At 38.7% G+C, this 23,665-nt stretch overlaps 2 protein-coding genes across 2 annotated transcripts; one reads left to right on the top strand and one right to left on the bottom strand.

Annotated features, from left to right (window-relative positions):
- The first annotated feature begins 1,478 nt into the window (after positions 1-1,478).
- cdh27 (cadherin 27) lies at positions 1,479-15,117 on the top strand. Its single transcript, XM_084742961.1, has 13 exons — positions 1,479-1,633; positions 2,879-3,001; positions 3,959-4,108; positions 5,264-5,405; positions 5,524-5,690; positions 5,940-6,071; positions 8,334-8,516; positions 8,681-8,988; positions 9,069-9,211; positions 10,621-10,845; positions 12,346-12,567; positions 12,671-12,868; positions 14,344-15,117. Exons 1-13 carry the CDS (start codon positions 1,613-1,615, stop codon positions 14,766-14,768), a joined length of 2,439 nt encoding a protein of 812 aa, XP_084599087.1. The 5' UTR covers positions 1,479-1,612; the 3' UTR covers positions 14,769-15,117.
- Positions 15,118-15,692: 575 nt separating this feature from the next.
- Positions 15,693-18,959, bottom strand: LOC146331235 (protein LSM14 homolog B-like). Its single transcript, XM_084744197.1, has 8 exons — positions 18,711-18,959; positions 18,156-18,319; positions 17,894-18,023; positions 17,577-17,768; positions 16,808-16,885; positions 16,425-16,565; positions 16,195-16,321; positions 15,693-16,109 (listed from the first exon to the last, which is right to left on the bottom strand). The coding sequence occupies exons 1-8, from the start codon at positions 18,835-18,837 to the stop codon at positions 15,953-15,955; spliced, it is 1,116 nt and encodes a 371-aa protein (XP_084600323.1). The 5' UTR covers positions 18,838-18,959; the 3' UTR covers positions 15,693-15,952.
- Between the last annotated feature and the right edge of the window lie 4,706 nt (positions 18,960-23,665).

Below are 23,665 nucleotides of genomic sequence, written 5' to 3'. Positions count from 1 at the left end.
GCCTCCAGACAACAATCAAAAACATCCACCTAAAGGGATAGAAAGATTAAAACGTTTTCTCCAGGGAAAGCCTGAGCATACCACAGCCAGAACCTGCAGTGCAGCTTCATAATGAGCCCATAAACAATGTCAAGGCTGCGGACCGCTGAGGTCATTAAATGTATGTTGAAGAACAGGAAAAGTGACTGAAAAAATGAAAAGACATGATCGACTAATAAGTATTTTTGAAAGAGTGGTGGTGGAATGCAACTTGGTACATCTACTCAAGTGCTGTAGTTAAAGCTACTATAAGGAACTTTCATGTTGTGTTGATTTTAAAGGCTACTGTGGACAAAAGTGGTAGAGTTACCTCAGGCATAACAGTAAAACATGTCAGTAGTTTCAGTAGTTAGCTACACAACCATGCAGTTAAAATACTAGTTTAAAGCTGCCACAAGGACTTGTTCAACTGGTTATGAAACAAGCTCAATTTAACGCTGATGCCTCTTTATGACGTGCAAAAGTAAACTAGAGTATCTGTGATAAGATCGGCAGTTACAACCGTTGTTCTTATTCACGAATCAGATGAAACAAGTCAGTGTTTCTACCACATTTGTCCACAGGTGCCTCCAAAATGAACAAAATATGAAAGTTCCTCATAATAACTTTAAATACATGTAGTTCACTACTCCCTAACACTACAAATTTGAGGTACTTGTACTTTACTCAAGTATTTGCATGTTATTGCAACTTTATACTTAATGGTAGATATTGTACTTTTCACTCCACTACATTTATTTAACTGTCCAATGAAAACCATGTATCTCCAACTTTTTTGATAAAATGAAGGATGAAGTGTTCCTGTATGGGCTGAGAAAATGAAATAAATACAGTGAAATAAACTATATAAAAATCCTCTCAGATTAGCTGGAAAGTATGTGGTCACAAAGCAGAAAACAGGGCTGTTTTCTCTAATCTTGTAGAATATGATGCATTGCTGTAGATTAAACTACCCAACATTATATGAAGTAGTAAAATTCAATATTAATTAATGCAGCAGTAATATCAGTCTAAATATTATTAATAGAAAACACAGACAGGCATCATTTTTCTGCAGAATGAGTACTTTCACTTTTGCTGATAATACTTTGCATGCTTTTACTTAAGGTAAGTATGGTTTTAAATACAGGAGCCACTGAAGGTGAATATTTATTTGTCAAATTTAGTATCAATGCTTTCACTTGTGTCAGGAATCTAAATACTTCCTCCACCACTGTGACAGGGTACAGGGTACACTGTAGTGACAGGGTGTGACTGTTGTGTACTGCACTGTACTGTACTGTACTGTACTGCACATTGTGGACGTGAAAAAAAAAAAAAAGCTCTGTACCCGCATGCATGATTCAGTTCTTAAGAAAACCTCACAAACATGCAGTGACGCGTTGAAGGTTATTGAGCAAATGTTGGTTCAATAAATATGCACACACCTCCCCACTACACACTCCTTACCCTGTGATTATGTTCATGTGTGTGGGTGTGTAGAGCAGAGAAGGCAGGGTCTTATCTTCCTTTATTGGAGTGTCAGGTGAGCCAGTCCTCAGACGCTCAGAGCTGGATCTACTGAACAAGCACAATGCTCAGCTTCTTCCTCCTGGTAGGTAGCAACACACACTTCAAAATCCTCTGAAAGTCCTTAAATTTGAGGTGAAATGTTATTACTCCATATTTATAGATGCTATCTTTAATATATGTCAGTTAAATTCAGTGTTACTTTCACAGGAACATTTGGTTTTCTTTATTTGGGAACAAAAGTTTGCCACAATATCACCTCATTATCTTCCAGCACTCTGTTGATCCTCAAGCTCAAACACACGCTGTGCAGCTCATGTTGATTTGTAGGTCAGTGTGTTTCCACAGACGTCAGCAATCATAGATGATCTCTTTAAAGGGCAGGTCCATTGTTATTTATTTATTTATAATTATTATTATTATTTTTGTTATTTTAAATCGTTATGTAGCTTTCCAGTAGTATTCAATCCTAGCATTCAAGTACACACGTGCGAGCATCAAAATATTATTTCCCCAAGCCTTCCCACATGACCTGACACAAGTATTTACACAATGATGCTGCCAAAACTACAGTCCACATGCTGAGTTAGTGGAGGTGAAGGCAGTGCCACAATCTACACTGTAAAAAAAAAAAACATATAGGAGTTTAATGGAAATGAACTAATCTTTTCTTATTAACTTAATGTAAATTTACATGTTTTATTTATTCAAGTTCTATAAATTTAAAAACATAGTATTTGCTTTCAGAGTACTTCAGAACCTATAAACAGTTATAGTCTAACTTCAAGTCTTTTGACTGTTTCTGAAAAAAACAACAACCCAATAATAATAATAACAAACAAGACTGAAGGTTAGTATTGAAATTAGTTTGTCTTGTGACAAATTGTTGGTTCAACTTAATATCTTAAGCTAATCAAACATGTTTTCTCAGGTATGACTGAATTATAATCTTGACTTTATACGGCCAAAAATGTATTTGTTTTAAATTGTTGTATGGGTTATTCAGTTATCAGTTAACTTAAAATTTTAAGGTAGCCCGGATAGTAACTTTAAGGTAAAACAATTTTTTAGAGTCCACATTTGCAACGGATGAGTGGGCGTTTCTATTTGAAAAGTCCAGACTCTGATACTGTTATTTCCATGGAAATGTTTGTGTGCGTGCGTTTCTTTGGAACCGGTTCAACAACTATGCAGCACAGTGAGTCTAAGGTCATTGTCAGCTGGGTCCATGAAATGAATTATGAGCCTGTCGCGTTAAACAAACATTCATTGTTTGCGTGACGCTCATTTAAACAACAATGTGTTTCAGGTTTGTTTGGCTGTGTTTCAGGTTTATTGTCTGTCAGGTGTGACATGCTCGGAGCTGCTGAGCCGTCACAGAAGAGCTTGGATCATTGACTCCTTCAAAATTGAGGAGGGTCATCCAGGGCCGTTCCCATATGCGCTAGACAAGGTGAGAAAGCCACCGTGTAAAAAAAACTAGTCAGACAGTATGTCAACAAATAAACAGCTTCACTGGAGTAGGCTCTGTATCCGTTTCCAAACTCAAACACCAAATCTAATCAATTGATTCAACTATTGGTTATAATAAATAGCAAACATCAGCATTTGAATGCAAAGCTCATCATAACCCAGGTTTGACAGTTCACCCCAAAATCAAAATCAAAGATGCATCTTTTACCTCTGGACTGAAGTGCTGTTTACATATCTAGACTGTTCTTGTATGAGTTGCAGAGATTTGTCTATGGAGAAGTGTGCCTTCTCATAATTATAATAAGACTAGCTGGCCCACCACTCGTGGGGTTCAAAATACCAGAAAATATGTTTGAAAAACTCAACACCAGTGTCTCTTTCCAGAAATCATGACCTGGTTACTCAAGATACTCCACAGCTGTGACCAGTTTCATGTAGGAACTCTTTTATCTCTTGTAGTTCCTTCATGAAACTGCTCACAAGGTCTGTGGATTAACTTGAATAACTGGGTCATGATTTCTGGAAAGAGACACTGGTGTTGAGTTTTTCAATGTATTTATTTTTTGGTGCTTTGAATCCCACAAGCCGAGTGCCATTTAGTCCCATCGTATTGGAGAGAAGGCCGACATCTCTCCAGCTGATATCTCCAAAAATCGGCAACTCACAGCAACACAATCTAGGTAGAAAAATTACACCACAGGTAAGAGAAAATATGTCATTTTGATTTTGGGGTGAACTGTCCCTTTAAGATGATCTTTGCTGTATGTATTTGTCTGTAATGAGCTTTATTTTGACATCTGCTGTCATTTTCTTCAACCTTTATCACTTCTGTCCAAATGTAAATCAGGTTTTTCTTCAGTAAAATGTATAAATGACTACTGTCTCAAATCTCAGGCTCCCAAAATCTGACGGTGAACTGTTTTGTGTTGTGTTGTAGATAAATATTGAGCGGAAATATAGCGTATTCTTTGACCTCTTTGGGGAAGGAGTGGACGAGGATCCAGTGGGACTCCTCTCCATTGATAAACAATCTGGTATGGTGTATGTCCACAAGACTGTGGACTATGAGGAGCACAAGCTGCTTAAGGTTGGACTCAGTACATAAATCTTCCATACAATGTTGGGATGCACAATCTGTCATATACTGATAATGCCTTCAACAGTTTCCATAATAGGCACTCAGCCATCAGAGAGGGCTCAGTGCTCAATTAAGGAGAAGGAATTCTTGGTGACTATTAAGTTGCGTAACTGAAACTGCAAAATACTACAACATACATTCCTTAGTTTAGTCATAAACTAATTTAAAATGAGGCTTCACCAATTTGGGTTAGCTGAATAAATAGTTATTAGTAGAAAGGAACAGCTGTCCAGAGAAACAAAAAGAGGGTCTTTCATATCAAAAAGACAGTCACGTTATAAGATGTACACTTTGTCTTTGACTAACTGACTGCTGAAGCCTCATACTAACTTAAGCGCAACTGGATTTTGTCCCACTTCACTTACATTGGAATCAAATTGGGAGAGTTTAAAGATAGACAGACTTGAGAATAGTGCTATTTATCCATCTAGTTAGTTTTGGTGTCTGCCTTCTCTCTGATATAATGGGACTAGATAGCACGTGGCTTGTGGTGCTCAAGGCACCAGAAAAGTACATCTGAAAATCTACACAGCAATGTCTCTTTCCAGAAATTGTGACACGGTTACACAAGATGATTAGAACTACAACTGCCAACTGTATCACTGCACAGAAGGAAGTGTGCATCTTCTCATGGACGAGAGGCTCGTGTTGGTGACAGCGCAGGATATAAAACTTTAATGGTGATCTCTCGTCCATGAAGAGATGCACACGTTCTTGTCGTGATACAGCTGGTGTGTGTCATTTTTTAATAGAATTAAATACCTCCAATGTGAAACTGCTCACAACAAGGTCTGTGGAGTTGTGAAAGAGACATTGCTGTCGAGTTTTCCCAGATGTTTTATTTATGTATTTTGTGCTTTGAGCACCACAAGCCATCTAGTTCCATCATATTGGAGTGAAGGCAGGCATTTCTTCAAAACTTGGAAACACGCACTCAAATAATCTAGATGGATAAGTAGCTTCATGGGTAAGAAGAAATATAAGCACTTCTGATTTTGTGAGGAACTGTTCCTTTATATCTCATATCAAAATTACAATGTCCAAGAACTTCATATTTTTTATTTATATTTTGACTGACTGTGAGTTATATATGTCAAATTATAGCTGAAATTTGAGGCCAGAAAGGCGGATGTATCAGTCGACACTGTATTAGGGGTTGAGATTACCATCCTGGACATCAACGACAACCCCCCGGTCTTTCTGAAAGATTTCTATGACATCAGTATTGCTGAGCAGGACGCACAAGGTAAAGAATATCATAATCCATGACCCTTTTTTCCTTCTTTTTTTTTAAACCTATCATGTCTATGAAGTTTGCTCCTTTACTTGTATTTGAAAAGAGTTAAAGAGCCATTTCTCAACAGGCTCCCAAATCCTGACGGTTGTGGCCTTCGACAGAGATAAGAGTGGGACACCAAACTCAACGTTCCACTATGAAATCAAATCTGTGTCTCCAAACCCTCCTGACACCGAATTCTTCATCGATAAAGAGTTTGGAACAATCTCATTCAAAGGATGTTTGGATCACGAGGCAAGCATTAAGTATATATGTGGTTTACTTAAGTATGTACTGTATGCTTGCTTTGATCCTTCTAATTAAAAACACTATGAACTAAAAAGACCTGCAGGGTGAATTCTGAATCTGTTTAGAATCTGTATGTGTGTCAGTGACGCTGGAAAAACAACAACATGAACAATAAAATAAGCTACTTAGTAGAAAATGAATGCAAGACACACTTAAAAAGTATTAATTAAATTGTCTTTATTTGTTTGTATTAAGGTGGCTGACATGTTCACAGTGTTGGTGGAGGCGAAGGACCACGGTGAAGTCGTCAGTCTGTCCAGTTCAGCCACTGTTGTCATTCATGTCCAGGACGGCAACAACCACCTCCCAGAAATCAGCGGACAAACAGTACGCTCACCTCGGTTGACAATTTCTCCCTAATATCATAATGATTTCTGCGGATCTCATAGTTCTTCATTCAGTAAACACATCAAACTCTAACCCTTTAATCTATAATGCTGAGGTACGGAGCATGTAGAAAGATGTTGGAAGTAATTTAATTGTCACTACAAGTTGTTTTCCCCTGAAACTTAATTGTCCTTGAGGATTTACAAAAAATCACTTTCCAATGTACTTGCAGGGATGAAAACCAAACAAGCAAACAAACAAACAAAACAGAGCACTGATGAAGTTAAAAAAAATAGTATAGTTGCATAATGGCTTCACAGACATATATTATTGTCGTCTTTAAACCAAAATGCAGTTTTACATTTCCTTCCCACAACCAAAACAATATGCAGCAAATAAGATGAAGATTAAAATGTGACAAGGAAACTACATGGTATCACAGAGGCCATGAATGACTGTGCGTGCAATTCATTTTTATTGCTGTGAGCTTGAGATCATGAGGTAATTATTTGGTTATCTAAAGAAAACACAAGGCTGACCTCACAAGATGACTTATCACTAGAAAATGATCACCACCTGTGCTGTTGCAGTCAGGTTAGTCTTGGTTAGTCAGTGTCGAGGACTGATATGAATGTTATCTCTAACAGAAAGACAATATCTGCCTGTTTGATCTTGATTCACAGTCTGATGCACTGACCACACATTTTCAGCTAAATCAGTTGCTGCAGTTGTAAGATGAAATCTGCGCATGCTGGCATGGTTCTCCTGATTTCCTAAAGGGACAGTTCACCCCCCAAATTTAGGTAAATGCATATTTTACCTCTGGCCTGTAGTGCTATTAGTGGTGGACAGTAACCAAGTACATTGACTTAAGTACTGTAGTTACGTACATTTTGAATATCTGTACTTGTATTTGTGAGTATTTGTGTGGTTTTTTTTTTTTTGGAAACTTATGACTTTCACTCCTCTACATTTCAAAGACAAATATTGTACTTCATTACTACATTTCTAGGAAGGTTGTCATTGCTTGTTACTTTTAGTCTAAGCATAGCTTTGAAATCAGCTGCTGCTGGTTTTTCTTTTCTAAAATGCAACTGGCTACACGCTGTGTTCCTCACAGAAGGAAACCAATCACAGTAGCTGCTCTCAACTGGGATTGATGTAAAAGCAGAAATGCGTCATGTAATGTAACAAGAGCAAGCAAGCTCTCCCTCTTTCATTCAAACAAAACACTGAAATGGTGACAGCAGGAGAAAGACAAAATTAAATCTCAAGATGTTATTTTAATTAGAAAAGAGAAATAATTCCAGCTAGGCTTTAAATGTTGGATTGTTTTTATTGGAGTGAAAAATACCATATAATTAATGTATATACTATCCCTGAAGACAGAAGGAAATATCAGTTATTTAACAGAATTGGAGAACTCCTTACAGCTGGCTTCAATCTAATTGTATGCAGTGATGTTAACACAGGCCAGATCAGGTCAGAATATGACTATAGCTGTCCTTTTTGTTTTTGATTGCATTGCTGTGCTTTCAGGTTGATTGCATTTCATGCATTTTGCATGAAGTTTTTATAGGTGTTTCTATAGGCTTTGTATAGCAGAGTGATTCTACAGGCAAGTCAGTGCATCATTAGATGGTTTCAGAGATGCATTGTGAAAACAATACGGCAATGTATTGATATTAGAAAATGTACTTTGTAATTTGTACTTTTGAATACTTAAGTAGTTTTAAAAGCAAGTACTCAAGCATTTTAACTCTAGTAGAGTATCTATACTTTGACTCAAGTACTGGGGTTGAGTACTTTGTCCACCACTGAGTGCTACCCAAGTGACATTAAATTCCATTATATTGGAGAGATGGCAGACATTTGTAGGGCTGATATCTCCAAAACTCTGCAACTCGCTCCAAAAAATCTAGAGGAAAAATAGTCCTATAAGCCAGGGGAAAAAACATGCATTTTTGATTTGGGGGTGAACTGTCCCTTTAAATATTATAAGAGGAAACAACCCTTTGTTTTCTCCTGATAATGAGTTGATTATTTCAAGACAACACAGCTCATTATCTCAAGATAAAGACAGAACATCTCTATGAGCCAATAACCAACAGTCAATGCACGTCAATTCCAAGTCAACAAGGGACAAACATTACATTTAATTAACACAGGGTGTGTACATGCTTGGTAGTAGCAGTGGGGTCTACATTTAACAGGTTTCTACAGTTTCTCCTCTTACTTCTGCACACTGGGTTAATATAACAGGGCTCTGGCAAAGTAAAAGAAGACGAGACTGGGTCCTCCCCTTTGCGGCTGCATGTGACAGACATGGACACCCCGAATACCCCGGCATGGAGAGCCAAATACACAATACAGGGTGACAAGGGAGAGCACTTCAAAATAGAAACAGATCCAGACACTAATGATGGAATTCTGACAGTAGTTAAGGTAAGAGCTGTTTGACTGCATGCCTTACATTATAGTGACACCCACCTCCACTCTGACATATAATTACTACTTGTCACAGTGTGTTTGCTTGAAAGTTGCTCGTTTACTTGAAGCTGACATGTTTAAATGCTGCACAGTTTAACACAACTACTGTATAATTTCAGCCTCTAGACTTTGAGGAGGGAGCACAGAGGCAGCTGTCCATCTCAGTGGAAAATGAGACACCACATTTCTCTTGTAAAGTGAAGGAGAGGACGTCCTCAGGCCTCTGGAAAGTTGACGCCAGTGCAGGTGATGGTGCGGGTCAGCCTCAGACTGTAAAAGTCCTCATTGAAGTCGAGGATGTCAACGATGCCCCGGTGTTCAATGTAACCAACAAAGAGGCCGTGCTGACGGAGAACGTACCCCTTGGAACATGGGTAGAGAAAGTGACTGCTTATGACCCCGACACCAGTCACGCAAAAGATTTTGTGTAAGTGGGATGTTTATTCCAACTTGTTTTAGCTCTAATCTGGGTCTTGCTGCAATAAAACAACTTGCGTTTGTCCACAGGTACAAGGTGGGAGACGATCCTGCTGGCTGGGTGACGGTGGATCCCCAGACAGGAGACATCACGACCATCAAAAAACCTGACAGAGAAGCTACTTATGTTGTTAACGGACTCTACACCGTCATACTGTATGCAGTGGATCAAGGTAAAGTGTTGCTCTTGGCATGGACACACACCAAAGGGGGGACAGTTCATTTTTCCTCTTACCCGTAATGCTATTTTTCCATTTAGAATTTTTTGCTGTGAGTTGCTGAGTTTTGGAGATGTCTGCCTTCTTTCAGGCTTTTCCACTGGCATTTTTGGCTGCACCGAGTCAAACCATTCCTGCACCAAATCGCTATCTCTGGAGTAAGGCCAAAGCGGGCCTGACCAGCCTCCAAGTGGGTTGTACTGGCTGCAGCCAACGTGTGACAGCCCTCCCTCTCCCACTCAAACAAGCACGTGTTGTGAGAAGAGGGAATCAGAGAGACATAGGTTTTTAAAAGTCTCTGTATGTTCAGCTCTCTGTGCTTTTGCAGCTTCTTACTGAATCTTTGTGGTTTAAAATGTTAGCTTCTCTCCTGTTTCACTGTTTGTACTTTCAGCTAAATAGGAGTCATGTAAAGTTATTGGTGATGAAAACGCATTTCTAAACATTTCTTGATTTTGCTTTTTTATAGTTAAAATGTTTGGATGACAAAATAAGTCAGGCTTTTATTTTGATGCATTTATAGGAAATTAAGTGTTTATTCACTGTCTTACAGCTGCTCAACTTGAGCTAAGCTCATCATCGGTTTAAAGACCCAGCTTCAAGCTGGTGACCCTGTTGTAATGGATATGTAAATCCCTGCTGTGCTGAGCCACAGCACAATATAAGGGTTACTGATGGCCTTCAGCTTGTAGTGCTCAAATTGCCATTATACATATATGTATATATATGTATATATATATATATATATATATATATATATATATATATATATATATATATATATATATATATATATACATATTTGAAAAACTCAACAGCAACATCAGAAATCATGACCTGGGTACTCAAGATAATCCAGAGACCTTGTAGACAGCAGTTTCATGAAAGAACTATTTCCTTTCTCTAAATTAAACCTGCCAATCCTATCACCATGAAAAAAGGAAGCATGCATCTACTCATGGACAAGAGGCTTATGCTTCTGAAAGCTTGGGATGAAAACTTTAATGGTGTCCTCCTCAGCTGAGCTGAAACATTAGACTCACTGAGCCAGTTTAGCGCACTAGTGCACTGAAACAGTTGCTGGATGTAGTTCTGCATAGAAAATATATGCATGAATATATGTAAAATGTATTTTTTGCACTTTGAGCACCACAAGATGAGTGTCATCTAGTTCCATCATATTTGAGAGATGGCAGACATCTCTACAGCTTGTAACTCCAAAACTTGACAACTCACACCAAGACAATCTAGATGGATAAATAGCACTATAGGGCAGAGGAAAAATCTGTATTTTAGATTTTGGAGTGAACTGTTCCTTTAAATTGCTATTGCTTTGTGACACTATTTGTTTCTATCTCGGACAGGAAACCCACCTTTGACAGGCACAGCCACACTGACAATCCATGTGTCCGACCAAAACGACAACGTGCCTAAACCCACAGCGTATGATGTGGATGTTTGTGTGTCTGGCAGCCCCACCACCACCAACATCACAGCTTTTGACCTGGATGGCAATCCCTTTGGAGGGCCTTTCTCATTTGAACTACTGGGGGACGCTAAAGGAAAATGGAAACTGGATCCCTCACATGGTAGAAATGTCTATGCTTCCTTGGGCTGGGAAATTAATCAATAATATTTTAATATGATATGAGAGTAGATCTCATCTTTACATTTTAGACATTGTCATAAGGCATAATTGTTGTCTTTTTATGGTTTTAAATGCTGTTTTACAGTAAGATGATTTAATTCTCTGAGCTTACCAGACTGCTCTCCTTTGCCTTTACTCACTTGGTCAATATATCCACATACCTGATGATTATTTATCATAAATCTTATTATTATATTAATGTAGGGGATGTGCACGATTAGTTATCTAGTCAATTAAACATCCTAGCCAGAAATGATTCTTAAGTCTTTTGGCTGTTTCTGTCTGGGGTCACCGTAATGAATCCTCTTGCTAGCAGGATGAGGCCCACCCAACACTGAATAGACCCACATATTTGATTTGGCATAGGCTTTTTATACTAGATGCACCTCCTGGTGCACCCTCCCCTATTTATGTGGTTTTGGGACCAGTAATTTGGGAATAATCTGGCTTGTGCATCCCCAGTGGCTGGGGAGCAAAGTGCAGCCCAGTGTCTTGCGCATGTGGAGGTGGGAGGAAGACCCAACCAACCACCTGCTGGTCAGCACCAGACATACGAGTCGGTTAAATCAATTATTAATATTTTATTGATTTATTATGTCAATTTGCAATGCTGGTGAACTGTTGTACCTAAGACGTCATGCAGCCACCTGCTACTAGCCAGCGCTGCAGTCTCAGCATGCGCTTATACCCAGCAGGCTGGAGAGCTGGACCAAGATAACATCTAAGGCAGCACTGTTTGACAGTATTTTGATTTAAAAAAAAAAGTGTGTGTTGGTGTGTTAGAACCTTGATTCTCAAACTGTGGTACTTGTGCCACTGGTGGTACGTGAGCTCCCTCTACTGGTATGCGGAAGAATATCAGAAATATCATTTTTAAATGAAAATTAATTAAAAACCTGTAATACTATCAAAAATACTACAAATTTCAAATGAAAACATAAGATCACTGACATGTAATATAAAATAAGATTTCTCTCCTGTGTTTCTGGAGAGGTCAATATTTTCTGAGGTGGTATGGCAGCATAAAAAGTTTGAGGAACACTGTGTTAGAGTAAACTGGCATATAACCTCTCAACCAGAGCATTGAGTAACTACATTCAGTACAGGCATATGGACATTAACCTGCAAGGAGCGCGAGCTGCACACAAGTTGAACCAATATGACATTGTTTACTAATGTGAGTGTTTTCTCACTTTTAGACTAGTCACCTAGTCTAAATTCAAATTTCGGTTTGATTGACAGGGTGATTAGTCACCAGGAACATTCACAGTCAATATCTTGTGAAAGCACCAATAGTCACCCCTAATTTTGTCACAATATTGATAAATGTTAATATTTAGGTATTTGGTCAATAATAGTTATATTAAATTTTTTCCATGTTGGGCAAACAAGGGTTAAAAAAAAACCCCTGCTCATTTAATGTTGTGCTTGTTTCACACAGGGTTCACAGCTGGCCTGGTGAAGGAGCCTAGTGTATATACTGGCCCACACATACTTCAACTGAAGATCTCTGACCTGCAGGGGGAGTTTGGCATTTACAACATCAGTGCGATCGTGTGTGATTGCTCCGTGACACCCAGCTGCCGAAGCCGCCGAGCCACTGCCACAAAACCTTCCTTTAGTGCCATCGGCATTGTGTTTGGCTCACTGTTTTTACTGGGGTGTAAGAGCCTGAATCACTGCCTTTAGAAGAACCTGTAATATGTTACAACAATATTGATAACTCACTACAAGTTGAATTTTTGTCTGGTCTGTCTTGCTGACAGTGCTGCTGCTGATGGTAGTCGCCATTTCATGCAAAAAAGAGTTCACCACTCTTCCAGCCGATGACATCTCTGGAGAAACCCTCCTCACAACAAACACTGAGACACCAGGAACAGACTGCAAGGTAACTGCTCAGAAACATGTGCAAACTAGAAGGGCCAGGGAGAGCACAGACCACCGCCAACAACAACAGTCCACTTGTCTGTGAGATGCAAATCTGCAAGTGCCAACTTCAGGGTCAATATCATTGCTTGTTCTTGTGAAGTGTAAAGTTCAAACATTCTTCTGTCATTTCTCTGGTGGAGTTCATTGCAGACAATTCACATTTGGATGTAAAAGTACCCAGAATCCAGGGAAGTACAGGAAGTAAACAAGCTGCCATTGCTGCAGTGGTGTCTCATAAAAAGTACAATGTCTAAGAAGTCGGGAAGAACCCGTTGAATCTGGAACAGTTGCAAACAAATGCAAAACACTTGAAGAGTGCCCCTGTCTGAGATCATACTCTCTATATAGATTTCCAGGTCGTACAGAAAACCAAGGTATTTTCCAAAAATGGATCAAGATTAGCAACAGAAAAGACTGTGTTCTGGAAATCTAGAATATGTGAATAATTAAATACATATAAGAATATAAAGTCATATCTTTTTTTAAATTTTACACATATATTACACGGCACTTCATTACATAAATGTAGCAAAGGTGGTCTGTTTTGTCTCTACTTCTCCATTATTCATTTCTGGATACTGTTGCAACCAATGTCTAACTACTATGTAAAATTTGAAGGTTAATTTCAGTACCCAAAAAGATGCCTTCATCAGTTACTGAGTTACTGTCTAACATCACAATGGATCCAATCCAAAATTTTTGGATTCTCCCTTGGCTCATGCTATATCCATCCACCAAGTTTCATAAAAGTTTTTCAATAATCCTGCTGACAGCCAGACAAATGGCACTGCAAATATAACCTCCTTGCTGGAAGTAACAAATCAGTGATACATTTCCAGATTTCTCTTCATGCAGACAGTAGTAAGTATTTTCTTTTCTTTCAAGCTACCTGACAGCACCCTGGGAGTGAAGCACCTCGATCAATTCGATGGGCAAATTCTGCATGATGGAACGCAAAAAGGACAGATTTCAGCAAAGGTGAGCGCAGGTGGAAATGATATGGACAAAATTTTTTCATTGGTCAAATTGCATAACTTCAGATTGGTTTTGGGATACACAGCGACATTGGTGCACCATTGGTATCAGCCCATAAAGACTTTCAAATGAAATTTATTTGATTAAAAATTAAATAAATTAAAAATTAAATTAAACACCTACTGTACTTTAACTCAGCTGTTACTCCTGTCAGTCTGTTCAACAGGTTAAGGGGAAAAACCTCATCTACACAAACTCTGCAGATTACAGGAAGGTTAATCAAAACTACCTCTTCAGTGAGAACTGGAACCAGGTATTCTGCAGGGTCAATTACATCAGTCACAACTGTGCATTCAAATACTTATTTTCATCTTTGCTCCTTGCTGTTTCACTGTTTCCTCTAATCTTAGAACTGGAATTCCCAAATGGGAAGTGGTCACTATGGCGCCTACCAGGTAGAGTAACAGTTGTTCGGTTTGTGTTCATTACTGTGAGGCGGCGGAGGAAAGAAAATTAATCTTTGTGTGAACATTTTTTTGTGTACAGGTGGAGGGCATGAACACAATGAATTTCCACCATGGAGTGGACTCAAGATATCAAGCGTCATATTCAGCTCTCCTAGACCTGCTTCATCGGGTTGGTGGTGTTCTTACAGTATCACATCTACTCCATTGTAAATACATGCATGGACCTGCTGGAGTAAAATATCCACTATATTTAAACTTGACTTACTTTCCACTCCTCCTGCAGAGGCTCACTGTTCTCAAGGAGACAGAGGGAGATGTGCTATCTGACTACTGGCCTCACCAATACGCAGATGAGGGGGACTTGGAAAACCTCTCAGAGCTGGAGAGCATCATCAATCCTGACGATGAGTCATCCCTGAGTGCACTGCAAGACCTCGGCCCCGAGTTCAACCGACTGGCTTCGATTTGCATGCCACCACATAAACAAAAATGAACACGTTTCTTCTGTAACATTTTTCCCCAAACATTAGCTGCAGTCCAAATTGCACACTTCTACTTCAAGTTATGTACTGTAGCTGCTCTTAAAGTATGCAGTATACAATTGGGATACATTTTCTCAAAATTGCACCGTTGGGGCACCCCGTTAGCTCAGTTGGTAGAACATGCACCCTGGGTACAGCAGCTATCAGTCCTCTGCTGCAGTTTTGGGTTTTGATTCCAGCATGTGTCTCTTTGCTACATTATATTCCTGCCCTCTCTCCCTCCTTTCCTGTCATATCTTTAGCTGTCCTATCTGAAAGCATAAAAGGAAAAATAATCTTAAAAAAAAACACCTTAAGCATGAAATTTAAGCTAAAAAAGGCATGCAATTTGGAACACTGCATCCTTCATCTGTCTTAGTCCCTGTCTTAGTCCCTTAGTGTGTGAGTGTGCCTGTGTCTTCTGCTGGGCAGAGGATTGTGGGTCTCAATAGTCAGAAAAGCAGGCTGGCTTCCATGCTGCTAAATATGACTGATGCAGCAGGACATCTTGGTTTTTTTAGCATATGTATATACCATTTTTTTCAGCATACTAAAGAGTATGGAGTATGGTAATCAGAAGTGCACAGGCTGTGTTTTTCTGGTAGAATGATACTAAATATTTTGGAATAAAAGAAATTTTGGATTCTGTGCATTTCTCTCCTCAATGACAATGAAATCACACAAAATCACAGAAAAAAAAAACACAGTTAATCATATTATTTAATAGCAACCTCCACGATTTTCATGTTACAAGTAGGGAAAAATAAAGTACAGCTGTCCTCCAAAAACAATTTGGAGTTACAACTTGGACAGTCAAGTAGACAAGAATTTAATATATCTTGTCAAAAAACAAAACAAAAAAACAATTTACATGCCTGCTGGCCCGTTCAAAAGACAAATTCCACATTGCATTTTACCAAACTACCAATAAATAAATGTGCTTCTAGCATACAGCTGCTGTATTAAAAATAAATTCCTCTCCCATTTCATATAATATAAAGCTTCAAAATACAAAATTCCCTAGATGCATATTTGAGATAAAGAAAAAAAAATACTTTGCTTCAAGTGCTTCAAACGGAGGTACCATTTTTAAATAAGTAGAAAACTAGAATATTTACAGAAAATGTTAACAAAAAGAGAAACAAAAGAAAGGGCTTCACACCCTCCCACTACCCATTTTTGGGAGGGGTCGCTGCTCAGCGGTGCTCTGCCCTCCACGTCCTCGGCCCCTGAATCCTCTGCCTCTCAGGAAGCGGCCGGGCACTCCAAATGTCTCCATGTTCAACTTTTTCTCCTCCGCCCAGGTGGTTCTCCTGATGAAGTGTGCACAAACAATGTAAATTTTGTAGAGCGTGACAGACACTTCAGGTAACAGACAGACATAAGTTTCATAATTACCTGGGCTTAAGGTCTGAAGAGATGTTGTCAAAGAAGCATTTGGTTTTGTCGTAGTATTTCTCTCCCAAAGGGTCTTCCTCCTGCATAACCGGGCTGTCCTGGGCCTCCCCAGAATCCACCTTTTCAACTGCCGAAACTCACAAAAACAAAATACATACATCACTTAAAAAACAGCTTTATCTTGTGTCCACTGGAACACACGTGACAGAGGTCCCTCCAAACAAACATACCTACAACCTCCTTTGTAAGGTCATCTTTAAACTGAGCATTTGCAGTTTCAAAATCAAAGTCTGACTCAAACTGCAGGGTTGTGGCCTTTGAGTTTTTCACAAGCAGCTGGCCTCTGCTTCTGTTCCTGGATCTCCGACTGCCTGCAGGAGAGCCGAACGTTTAGACAAATACACCAAACACTACTGTGAAACTGGTTTAGTAACCATGTAGAACAGGTTCATCTGGTCTTTGACATTTACTCTTGTAATCCATTTCTTACAGTTCCTGCTGTACTTCTGCACTGTACAGATGTTTCTTGACAGCAGAAACAAAAGTCTCAAAACAAGCTTTGTTCTTCTGTTAGTAAGAAAAAGGTTTCAGGGTGCATTTTTCATTTTGGTACCTTGCTTTTGCCTTCGCTTCTGGTTGTCAGTGCCTTGGCCTTGAATCTTGGCTGCACTTGGCTGAGATTGTGCTCGGCCTAAACATAAATAAAATGTTTTTTATTTGAGCTGGATTAAAAACAGAAGCAATACAATAAATAGAAGAGTGGTAAGTCATGAGCCACTGTGAAAAGGACACTACTGGACTATTTAACGTGGGGTTGTAGTCCAGTAGAGGCTGGTCCGTATGCCCCCAGTTTAGAGAAGCAGAGAGGAGTACCAGCACAGAAGCTTTTCACTGATAGCCTTTCCTGACCGGAATCCACCGTTCTAAAGACAAATAAATATCTCTCTCTCCAAACCAACCAAACTCACTATTTTTACCTTGCAGAACATGGGACTTTCTAGTAAACCACTGCCACAATCTTAGTTTGTGTTACGGTACAACTTCAGTGTCTTGATATTTCAGACTCAAAGTCACAAAAAAAAAATTAACTAACAAAATGACACAACAGTGGACCAGAAACTCCTGTGTTCACTGAGGTAAAATGACCAATTTTGGCTATGAAGTTTTGTTGGTTTAGAGGGAAAAAGGCTGTCTGACAGCAAAATAGACCTGTGAAAATGTTCTAAATATAGCATATACTTAAACTGATATTGATTTTTTGCTAAGTTGTTATACCTTCTGTTGCTGACCTACTCATCTACTGTAGGTAATACACTGACTATTGATAAGTGTCTCATACAACCCCACATCAAATAATCTGAACTCTGTTTAACTTTGCTTACTGGTTGGTATGTTCTCCTTCTGAACCTGTGAACCGCCTCTGACAGAACGCTGGGTTGGGCGAACAGGCTGTTTGACCTGTGGCTGGGTTAAAGTCTTCCCCCTTTTCTGGGCAGCGCTGGCCAACGGCACGGTCTGGACGGCTTGCTCGACCATGGGAGCTCTTCTGGCCGGGATACCGTGAAGTCCAGGTACTAAGGGAACAGGAACAAACATGATGGGGCTTACCAAACTGCAGATACATGCAAGACACAGACACTCTATAGTGCTGGAGAAAAGCTGAAGATATCCCAAATGTCCAAAAGATCAGTAACTGTACCTAGACCCAGTGCTGCATTGTACTGCTGACTGAATAGAGAACTAGCAGCCAGCTGGTTGTAGGTGGGCATCATGTCTCTGTATGGACTCCAGCGTGGGTGGTACGCAGCAGAGGAGTTGCCAATAGATGACTTAAAAAACACACACAATTGAAGACAAAGGGAGTTGTTTTATCAACTGTGAGTACTGCAACCCTTGATTAATATCAAGTACACATTCAAAGTGAAAATTCATTTAAAATGTGAGTGAAATGAGGCACACACCTGTACTATAGCAGGGTCACAGGGCAGTCCATGGTGTGGTTTAGGAGGTTCTGATACCGTGATGTCTTTGATGTCACTTCCCCTGAAAATTATGTATTCATAAATTTCATCTTTGGGTGGCACTGGTCTGTCTGTGTGCCGGTCCTCTGTCCCAAAAGATTTCACTGATGGGAAAAGAAATTAATCAGGGAAAAAAGTTTGTTGTCGTTTGTTTACCTCCATACTTTAACCTAACATTAGCAGAGGTTCTGTAGTTTTCAACAAGAGCATTATGAGTGCAATTTAAGACCCATTATACATCCATAGTGATAAAAAAAAAGTACATGAAGTTTGCATTAGTGGTTATTAGTTCAATGATAGTTTCATTGTGTAGTTGTTACAGCGCGATTAATAGCCTATATTTGCTCAAAAGACATTTAAAGAGATAGCAAATCATTTTTAAGACCCGTGAAACGTGTGTCCGAGAAATCTTAAGGCCTGCAGTAACCTTGTATAGAGATAATTAAATAATAATAAATAATAAAACACAGGTGTTGACTGGGCCTATCAACCTACCTTTGGCTAAAGCAACCGTGGACCTATCGGTGTCGACAGAAGACAATATTCCCTCATAGCGAATCTGTGCCTTGGATATCAAACTTATTTTACTGCCAATGTAAGGGGTTCCTCCTCCAGCACTCATGTCTGCAGTGAAAATGAGCTTTCAGAGTAGAAATAGGCGGTTAAATCACAGAGTGTTAATCCACGGACCACAAGACACGTTAATCAGCAACGAGCGCAATTAACGAGCACCTGTGTCCTTTATAAGATTGTCACGGTGACGCACTTCTTTGCTGCGGGATCACAGACAGGGTTTGTTCCTGCGGCCAAACACCGCGAGACACACACAGGTCTGCCGAGTCTGCAGACTTAATAAAACTGCAAAGTGGTTTAAAGAAGTACTTTATTGTTCTACTTTCATGACATAATTTTGAGAATTTTAATCTAATATTCCCACCTGTGCCAATATGTATGGAGTGAAATGGATCCAAATTTAAAAGCAAAAATGAAATGGAAAATAATCTATTATAGGGGAGACTGGGGACGGTTGCAACGCTTCTTGCATTTCTCTCACTGACTAGACCAACCAATTCTTTACACAATAAACCTACATCTGTTTGCTAATTATCAATTCCAATTTAAGATGATTACATATGAAATATTGATCACAGTATTTATTAGAATGTAAGAGTTGCAGCTGACCCCAACCTTGGGGACAGGTGCAACACAGTCAAGGGACTGTTGCAACATGTTAAAAATACATAAAATCTTTACCAATTAGCCATTGCTTTATGTCTGAAAAAGTTAGTGTCCTGCAAATATGCATTGTTTTATAATAATATTAGTAGTAGTATCAATTATGTATACAATAACATGATACTATTACCTATTTGCAATGTTTATTAAATTATATAATTAAGTTATGTTTGTTTGTGGGCAAAACATATGGCTATCTTGAGTCAATGTGCAGATGTTGGAATCTCTACATTTCTCTATGAGTCAAGAGGAATGGAACAATTTGCAACAGACCTTTACTAAACATGGATTTATTGAACAAAACTGCAACAATAACTAGTTTAAACTGAAAAACACTGTTGTGCGGTCTGGTTTGATATGTGTCTGATGTTTTTGGATTCATATTATTGCTTTAATATTACTGCTGTTTACTGCTGTAGATTTTAACTAGTTAAACTATGAGTTTAATCTACATCAATGCATCATGGTCTATAAGACCATCAAATGTCTGTAGTGTCAGTGTCCTGTGAGAACCACGTATCTCTAAAAAGTCAGAAAACAGACTTTTTTCAGCTTTGTGGATTAAAAAGTACAGTATAGATGTAGTGTAGAAGCATAAAATTGGATAAAATGGAACTCAAGTAAAACAGAAAATAAATACAGTACTTGTAAATGTAAATGTACTTAGTTACTGTCCACCACTGATTACAACTCTGAACTGATGCAAGATAGAAATTAATGGACTGACATTCACTGATGATTGATTAAATATTGAACTTAAACTCAATTAACTGACTAATTATCAGGCATCTGACCCAAAGCTCAGTCTTATGTTTTAGTGTTTTCTACATTTTATATATTCTAAAATTTCTAATTCATGTTAATGTCAATATTCACATATCTGAAGACTCTACACAAAATATTCTATTCAATAAATATTGTTTTTGTTGTACCTCACTCTATTCTATATAGATCTCATTCTTAGATCTTATTCTTTGACTGACAGGTGGAGCAAACTGGTGTGGTGGAAAATCTGAAAATGAAGACAGGCACGAAGACCAAGATTGTCTTTGTGGTGTTTTAATAGAGCTTTGCAAAGGATCAGTACACAGTCACACAGAAAGTGTAAAAGGGGTTAGGAGGCGAAGGAGGTTGGGTCAGGATGGACCTGAAGTGCTTATTGGGAGGGTCAGGATGTGATTATGTTATCAGAAGTTGTTCTTCCAAAGGGAGAACAGCTGTGTGTTCAAGGGCGAATAACCAGTTAGTGCCTGATAATACATGAGAAGTGACTAAGAGGAACAATAGTGACCAGTTCAGCATATAATTTTCCCACTACACTGGAGAGGAGGACTGTAGTGGAAGTACTGGGGCGTGAGTGTGTGGCAAATCATTTACATGGCTCTCCGGTCAGTTAGGAGGGCCCCTTAGCAGAATTTTGCTTAGGGCCCCACAGAGGTCAGGACCAGCTCTGGATTAAAGTCAAATCAGAATCATGTGTGTGTGCTTTCCTGTATGTGTGTGTGATTGCTCCATTTAGCGGTGTGTCACAATATATCTGTGTGTGTGACTTGTTTTTTTTCTTGCTTGCTTTTTCAGCTGTGAGGCCTGAGGCCCAAGTGCTGAAGCAAGTCAGGTCGCCACAGACCCCCAAAAGGTAAGACAATACAAGTTTTCACATTGATGGCGGACTTTCACTGAGCGATAATGCAACTTTAATTTTTTCGGACCAAGGTTGATTTTTATGGTGATGTCTAGATGGGAACCCCAGACCCACAAAAACTAAAACCTTAAAGGGATAGTTCACCCAAAAATTAAAATTCAGTCATTATCTGGACACCCTCATGCCGACTGAAAGTTGGGTTTAGGTTTTTTTTTTTTTCTCATGGGAAAACAGTGTTGCAAAAGTGTTTTGTGGACTTACAAAATAAACTTGACTCTCAGTCATCATGAAGGTGAATAGATAATGATGGAATTTTCATTTTGGGGTGAACTACTTCTTTAACAACGATCTGTCGAGAGTTTAGCAAATCAGGGGTTCCCCTCTGGACATGAGCAGGAGGACAGGCTTGCTGCAGCAGAGGGAGGTCAGTTGTAGTGAGTTTCTATGGTTACAGTAACGCTCTCACTTTTAAACTTTCTGTGGATTGGATCTTCTCAAAGTGTGAGTGAGCTTCTCTCACTCTTTCTGTCTCCAGATCTCCAGATTGAGACATTCCTAAAAAAAATATGTAAAGAGTTTGAGCTCCTCTCTCACTCTCTCTTCTGATCTCTGGCTCAGTGTGTTCATATACAGAGTCATAGAGTGTCATAAAAATATAAATCTGTAAAACAATAAGAAAAGAAATGTGGAAATATAAATAGTTTGATCTTGTTAATATTTAAATAGTTTGAACTAATAGTTAATTTCTCCAAAAGATGGATGATTAACACACAGATTAAACTTCCACTGAGTGTCTATATTGATATCAAGATATATGAGCCAAAGTATTTCATTTGATTTTTTGGGAAAATATTCTATGAAAGGTAAAGTATCTTTCTTAAGTTTTATGATGAGTTGAGCAAAATTAACAGGACATGTCAGCAACAAAGTTTCTGTGATTCGGCTCCTTTTTGCTAAACATTTATTTGAATAACAAACTTAGTGGGACCATTTCATTCAAAGACCTGATGATTATACTAACAGTCCACTATAGTTAGCTAACACTTTATATAATATATTAATATGATATGAAAGACAATCAAACAGATCCAACTCTGAAATGACATTTTATCATTGAATCAACAAGGCTTTTCAAAACCATGCTAAACATACATTGATTACATCTGTTGACTATAATCTTATGACCAGCTACCAAAGCTGTTTTACTCCCTGAATGCATGCACACCCTGTGATGTTTGTAAACAAGAAACTTGTCTATACATTGTATAAATTATTATACCTGCCTGATTATTTAGTAACTAATTCCTCTTTAAGACTCCAGTCCAGAAAGAGGATTTTTTTGGCCCAGGAAGAAATCTTGTTCTACAGTTTTGGTTCAAATTCCATTCCAGGGTTTTTATTAAATTTTATTTTTTAAATATAGTAGTCATACTCATAGCATCACCTACTGGCAACAGGAAATGTCATGTTTTAGACTTGTGTCTCCGTGCTCGTCCAAGCCATATCCAACTCAAATCTGGTCAGAAAGGCCTTAAGATCATATTTATGCTATATTGCGAAGATCTTGACGTTTGGTCAAATGGCATTACTGTGATGGCATGGGAACATTCAGTGTTTTGCCAAAAGACAGGAAAGCTGCATTAATTTCCGTGTACTTGGTCGAGTCTGCCTGAAACTTGACATGTTCAATCGCAGTCCAGGCCTGAACATATGAACACATCTACATGACAACTAGAACATAGTCATAGCGCCATGTGAAAATTCAGCACCTCGTACACCAGTTGACATCTGGTGACATGGTTGCGGTCATAGTAGCCCTGATGCATGGAGGTGTGCAAGGCCCCATACAATGCTGATTGCAGTTTTCATTTTTTTCTGTTTTTTTCCTGAAAAAAAGAAAACAGTGCCTCCTCAGGTGGGGGTGACTCCTTGTTGGGGGCTGCTGGCCATGGTGGGGGCTTCCTGCCTGTTTATCTTGGGGGCAGGGTGAGTGATGAACTCGGTGGCATTGCACTAAGTTAGACAGAAAAGTTATTTGTCTTACAATGAATTGCAGAGTACATTATAAATAAATGGTGGTGTGATTTGCATAAAGGAAAATCATTTTTATTCTTCTTTGGCAAAATACACTGAATACAATTTGTATTATTTCAAAGACAAATAAATTGTAACTTTAATGGTGATCCAAGACAGACTGTATGTGAAAGTAAGCTGCATTTTCCCAAAGTATCTGTGTTGGTATAATCTCTGTTTAGCTCTAGATATCCTATTTGTATGCATTCATTAAAATGATGATGTGTACATAATTGTAATTGTAAACATAATTTCAAACAAAATTATTTTTTTGGAATAAAAGATGAAACAAAAATTTGGAGGGTCCCTGCAGTGACTGAAGACGCCTAGGGGTCACAAACCAACAGCTGAAGACCACTGCCTTAAATGATGTGCATCAGTGACATGCACACTAGTTTTCAACTAATATTCAGAATATGTCAATATTCATATAAACAAAATGTCTTATTTATTTTAACATCAATATTCACTCATCTCAAGATTTTACATAAAATATTCT

Source organism: Lutjanus erythropterus, chromosome 2 (assembly GCF_056507025.1).
Source record: "Lutjanus erythropterus isolate fLutEry1 chromosome 2, fLutEry1.hap2, whole genome shotgun sequence".
NCBI classification, from domain to species: Eukaryota; Metazoa; Chordata; class Actinopteri; order Lutjaniformes; family Lutjanidae; genus Lutjanus; species Lutjanus erythropterus.
The sequence above is the reverse complement of the archived record's forward strand: the minus strand, read 5'-3'. Positions and strand labels throughout refer to the sequence as shown.